The 5,983-nt window shown below is 31.5% G+C and overlaps 1 protein-coding gene across 1 annotated transcript; it reads left to right on the forward strand.

The window, feature by feature from the left end:
• The first annotated feature begins 4,878 nt into the window (after positions 1–4,878).
• Positions 4,879–5,983, forward strand: LOC108781216 (uncharacterized). Its single transcript, XM_018549132.1, has 2 exons — positions 4,879–5,801; positions 5,911–5,983. The coding sequence occupies exon 1, from the start codon at positions 4,998–5,000 to the stop codon at positions 5,748–5,750; it is 753 nt and encodes a 250-aa protein (XP_018404634.1). The 5' UTR covers positions 4,879–4,997; the 3' UTR covers positions 5,751–5,801; positions 5,911–5,983.

The following is a 5,983-nucleotide window of genomic DNA, read 5'->3' on the forward strand; positions in this document are numbered from 1 at the left end:
TTTTTTCTGCTTGCAATCCCGCGCTTTGTCAGCGCTTCTCCAGCACTTGACCGACTCGAGAAGTCACAGAGATCATCGTGGATTTCCCTCGTGAGCGTATGAGTATCAATAGCGATGGGTGACCACGTAAAGACGATCAATTGTTCGTTTCCGTTTTTTTAAAAACCGCAAGCCTGGACAAGATGCATCTCCTGCACGCCTCCGACTTTACACTTTGGAGATATTAGCGTACCGTATGCTGCAAAAAAAAAATACTTAAAGAGACTCGTGCAATTATTCTCTAGGAAGTATCAGGATTATGATCAATCAATTATTTTTTCTCAATAAGTGCACGCTGATCGCCGTATTGTGGCGAGAGCGTGTAAATAACACGATCGGCCGTTTACCGCTGTTGAAACTTCCGTTCGGTATAAAGTGCCGTTCCTTGACATTTTTCAATAGGTCTACATTTATCGATTTATTATTATCATATTTATTGAAGCTAATATATATTAATTTAAATACCGTAATGAATATAATAGTTTCAAAGTTTTATTGAAAAAGTATAATGTAAAAGCGAATTTCTTGATTGATTAAGAGATAACAATTAAAAGTTTATATTAAAAATATTAATTCTATTAATATTGTATAATTTTATGCTTTGAAACAGAACTTAATATTTTATTGATGTTGCCTTACATTTTGTTAATATTGTTTTTGAGAAACAAATTGTTTTCATATATTATATAAATAATATTTTTAAATATTTTAATGAAAAAAAATAAATATTAAATCAATGCAATTTTTTTTACAAATAAACGATACATGACAAATTCTGAGTTGTACATAAAAAGTAATTATTTGTAACTTTTAAATATACTTATATGTAAGTTTTATTATATAAAAAAGAAAATATAAATTATTTTTAATTTCTAAAAATAGAAATTGCCACAATAAAAATCATGATTTAATATATAATTGAATAATTGCATAATCCAATAACATTGTCTTTTCTTAATTATAAACAAAGCAATACAACATAATAAAACAATTTCATTTACGGATTCATTTTCAATGATAAAAAATCTGTAAGAATCACTTTGTCCCATTCATGATCTAAAATCTATGTCGAAGAATATAATGGATAAACAAAGAATTGCTCAAGTCATACATGATGATATAGCTTCATGTATAATATAAAACATCCTCATTAAAATGCAATGTGTATCTAACGGTTTAAAACTTAATATATACTAGATTTATCTTATAAGATAATCGGTAAACGATCTTGAAATACAATTCCTTTAATCTTATTTCTTCTAACATTCGCTCCGGTGTAATAATCGTTACATAATTAAAGGGTCGCCTTTACACATAATTTGCATATATAGATACATTGCAATTTTTACAAGTTTTCATGTAAATATGTCAACAATATATCGATTCATATCGTATGAATGTATATCAATTGTTGCTTTAATATGAATAAAATTAATTGATCACTGTATTACAAATAATAGACATTCAGAATACAATAAATCGATTCTGTTCAATTTATGTCGTACCTAAACTGTTGAACATGCAAGTGAAGTTGATAGCGTTTCCAATTGATCACGTTATCCACAAGAAAAAAAAAAATGTTCGGTCACCTCACTGAAAATTGTTCACCATCGAACATGAATATAAAAAAAAAATACTTGGCAGTTATAGCGAAAACACACTCGAGAAAAGAGAACGACTGAGCGATCGCGCTGCGAACGAGACGTTCGCTACCTCGGTCAGGCGAACACTTCGATCGTCGAGAGGCAGACAGTTTCTCCAAGCCGGCCACGATCCAGGGGATTGTCCTGGACGTAGCAAGACTGCCAGGAGAACGGCGGCCTACCTGCCTGCCTGTCTCCTCGCTTCTCGTAGATGCACTTTCACGTCATTACTGGTTCTCCACGGGCGCCAGTGCGCACGAGGGCACAGTTACGGACAATACGGACTAGTATCCGAGGTAGCAAGGACGTTTCTTCCTGTTTCTTTTTGACCCTTTCTATTCTTTCCTGTCTTTCTATTTCCGTTTGTACTTTCATTTAACTTCCGACTTTATTCGTCTTTTAGAGACAGTATGAATCAATTTTTGTCAGCATAGTTTATTTATCTTACACACACACATACTGGAATTTACCCTTTTATATATATGTGCTGCATCTAGCAAAAACTTAATTTATAAAATATTATTTATTTACATATTTAAAATAAATAAACTATGCCGACAAAAACTCCATACTATCTCCATACTGTTTCTATGAGAATAAAGTTGAAAATTAAAGAGAGGTACAAACAGAAATAAAATTATACAGGGTGTTCCGAGAGTTTCTTCTAATCGCTTTTGCGTAGATAGAGCGGACTAAACTGAATCGAAAAGCCCTGCATCATTTTGCAAATTTCGCAATGGTTAACAAGATATTAATTTTTAAAGATAGCCGAATATTGGTCTTCAATAACTTTTTTCTCAAATACTATCACCTTTACAAAAAAATAGCGAAAGATAAAAATTGTTTATTTTTTTCTCATAAAGTTCTACTTAAATGTTTTTTCAGAATTTTTCTAGAATTTTTGAATACCGTATTTCTTATGTTCGCAAAAATAGTTGCCGATAAGAAAATGCAATACTAAAAAGTTAACAAAAAATTCTGAAAAAATTTTTATAGTTTTATGAGAAGATACACAATTTTTGTCCCTTGCAGTTTTTCTGTAAAGTTGATAACATTTGAGAAAAAAATTATTAGACCAATATACGGCTATATCTTCAAAAATTAATATCTGGTTAACCATTGCGAAATTTGCAAAGTGGTAGAGGACTTTTCGACTCAGTTTAGTTCGCTTTAACTACACAAAAGCGATTGGAAAAAACTATCGGGACACCTAGTGTGTGTGTATGTGTATATATATATATATACATATATGTACATATATATATATATATACACAAGGTGTCCCGAGATATATATGTATAATCGGGGAGAGTGGTTTTCATTATAGTTTGACACAAGTAAGAGATACGTTAAAATGATCTGAAGCAAAAATGAAGGAAATTAAGTGATTTTTCAAACGGTATCATTGGTTTTATGATCGGACTTTATTTACGCCTTGTAGAGAATAAAAACTGCAAATAGATTCGATTTGGACACGGGTTTTTTCGAACGATTGCTTGGAACAAATTTTACAATAAACCGCAAAAATATAGATAATCACAAAACTCTTGACATTTTTGAATTCTACACTCTTTAATTATCTTAAATCAACTACCGTTCAAATTTTTAACATCTTTTAAGTAATGATTTACAAGGATTTTCTTGTTTAAAAAAATTTTCGCATGATAGTTAAATATATTTGCATCTATTCTATGAACGTTATGACGGAGTACTGCCAAACTGCTATCACATGTTCAGTGTCTTATAAGGACTTTACATTATAAATAGCACGCACACACACACACACACACACACACACACACACACACACACACATACACACACGCACGCACACGCACGCACGCACGCACACGCACGCACGCACGCACGCACGCACACACACACAACACAAATTTGCTTTATTAAACCGTATTTATTTAAATTGAAAAGATTCGATTTTTGGAATACGATCCGATTTAGAACATTCTCCTCTATAGGCAACGTTCCATTTCACGCATTATGTGCATCATAAAAATTTTAGACGAGGAACCAAATTACAGGAAGCGATTAATTTCTGAAATGCTAAACATTAAAAAGCAGAAACATAGTCTTAATTTACAAACGGACACTGAAGATCTTCATAAATCATATATTCCCATTGTAAATAAAGTTTGAACTTTTGTTATCGCGATAATTGTCATACCGCTTAATTAGTTTAGCTTGTCCCATCACAGTATTTGCACGATAGTCTCAGAATACTTAGTCTTTTTATATTTTGTACAATAAGCTTTCGTGAAAATGATTTTTACTGTTATTTTTATTTTCATTTTACTCTATGACTTTCTTTTATTTTACTTAATAACTTGTGTATTGTAAACTGACAAATCGTTTTCCATATCATAAGTTTTTGTTGGTGAATTAAACATTTCTTTTAAATTTCACTGCTATTCACGTGTCGATATTGTTCAATTTTATGTTAAGTTACAGATACATTGTTTTAATATACGATTTTTCCATCGTGTATTATCAATGTCATGTAATAAAAGGAGAAATCGAGGAGTCAGTGAGAATTTTGATTTAACTGTATTTTTTGTTGGACATCTGAAGAGGACTCGAACCAAGAGTCGAAACTTGTCACGACATTCTTATACGATATATTATATTGACCGATTTTCGAATTTTTAATATTACATATCAAAAGTAGCTAAGTAGTATTCTTATTGTATTCTCGTTTATTAGTTTGATGTATATACATATTGAAATTCATATATTATATGTATATTTAATGTTACAATTGCTTTTTTGTTTACTTTATGATTTGACTCTTATTATCCTTCATCTTGTTAATTATTATTTTTATATAAAGAGTCCTTTAATTTTCACTTTATTTAAAATAAAAATAACACTTAAAAATAACACTTTAACTCAAAAAACACTTAACTTAAAATAACACTTAATTTAAAATGACACTTTAATTTAACTTTTAACCTGCGACTGCCACTTTAACTTAACTTTTAACTTTGAATGCGACTGACACTTGTGTTTCTACATGTGAGCATGCGTGAAGATGGCGGATTTCAGTTATTGCGCAGAACGTGACGAAAATGCGTCCGAGAAATGAGCACACCTTTATACTTCCATCATGATTATCAGAGGTTGATATTTACAAATATTGCGATAATGACATTGAGGTGATCAGTGTAATTTGTATCACACATCGAGAAAAAGAAATTCTAGGTTATATATACTGATCTTTTATACTTCATCAATAAAAATAACGAATTTTACTATTCGATCGTGGTGTAAAAATAATTATCAGATTATTTCTGAGTGACTATGGAAATAACAAAAAGGGAGAAAGAGAGTGAGAGTGAGGAAAGCATAATGAAAAAGCTGAACGATTATACTACATCAGTCTTAAAAACATTACTGAGAAATAAGAAACTTCCAACCAGCGGATTGAAGGAAGACTTGATAAAACGATTATTACAAGCATCCCAGCAATGTCCATTCGAGACAAACAAATTAAATTTTATATTAAGTAAAGGAGGAGAAAAACAAGCATCGCATCAAGTGGATGCCATGAGTCTTATTCACAGAAAGGCTGAATTATATCGGATCGAGGCTGAATTAAATTTGAAAGAAAAACAGCTTGCTGAGCGGGAATTGGCATTGGTTAAAAAAGAACTCAAGAACGTTCGACAAACCCAGGTAAATATGAATGCTCGTACACAAGAGAAAAGCCATTCGGAAAATCGACGTAGTGATACTAATACCTCGGTATCCAAACGAGATAAAAGCTGTATTAAACAACGAACGGAACGTGAGAGAGATCAGCCGAAAGTGTTGAAGCGTTGTCTTAATTGTGATCAACGTAATTCAGAAGCTAATTGTCTGCCAAAGTGCAAGGATACTAAATATAACAAGTATAACAAAAGAGAGGATGTCATCTTCAAACGCTATAAACATGAAGAAAAAAGGGATACTTATGCTACAGAGAGGCCTGAAAGAAGCTATTTTCGCAGAACCATCAAAACTGAAACTCCTAAACATTACTGCTATCAACGTCTATCTCGTTCTACGTACTAATGGAATTAGGCTACCTCCATATATTAAGACGCTGATGATGAAATCATTCTGGTACGTAATTGTACTATATACACAAATTGTTGATCAAAAATAAACATATATATGTATTTACATTATGATTATTAATATTTATATTTACATAATTTTTCTTTTGTTACAGCCAGACGTGATGTTCAATCTGTGACTCGTTTATGAATTTTTGCGGCTCCTCGGTTCATAACCAGAAATATAAA

The sequence above is a fragment of the Cyphomyrmex costatus genome, unplaced genomic scaffold, assembly GCF_001594065.2.
Source record: "Cyphomyrmex costatus isolate MS0001 unplaced genomic scaffold, Ccosl1.0 scaffold797, whole genome shotgun sequence".
In the NCBI taxonomy this organism is placed as follows: Eukaryota; Metazoa; Arthropoda; class Insecta; order Hymenoptera; family Formicidae; genus Cyphomyrmex; species Cyphomyrmex costatus.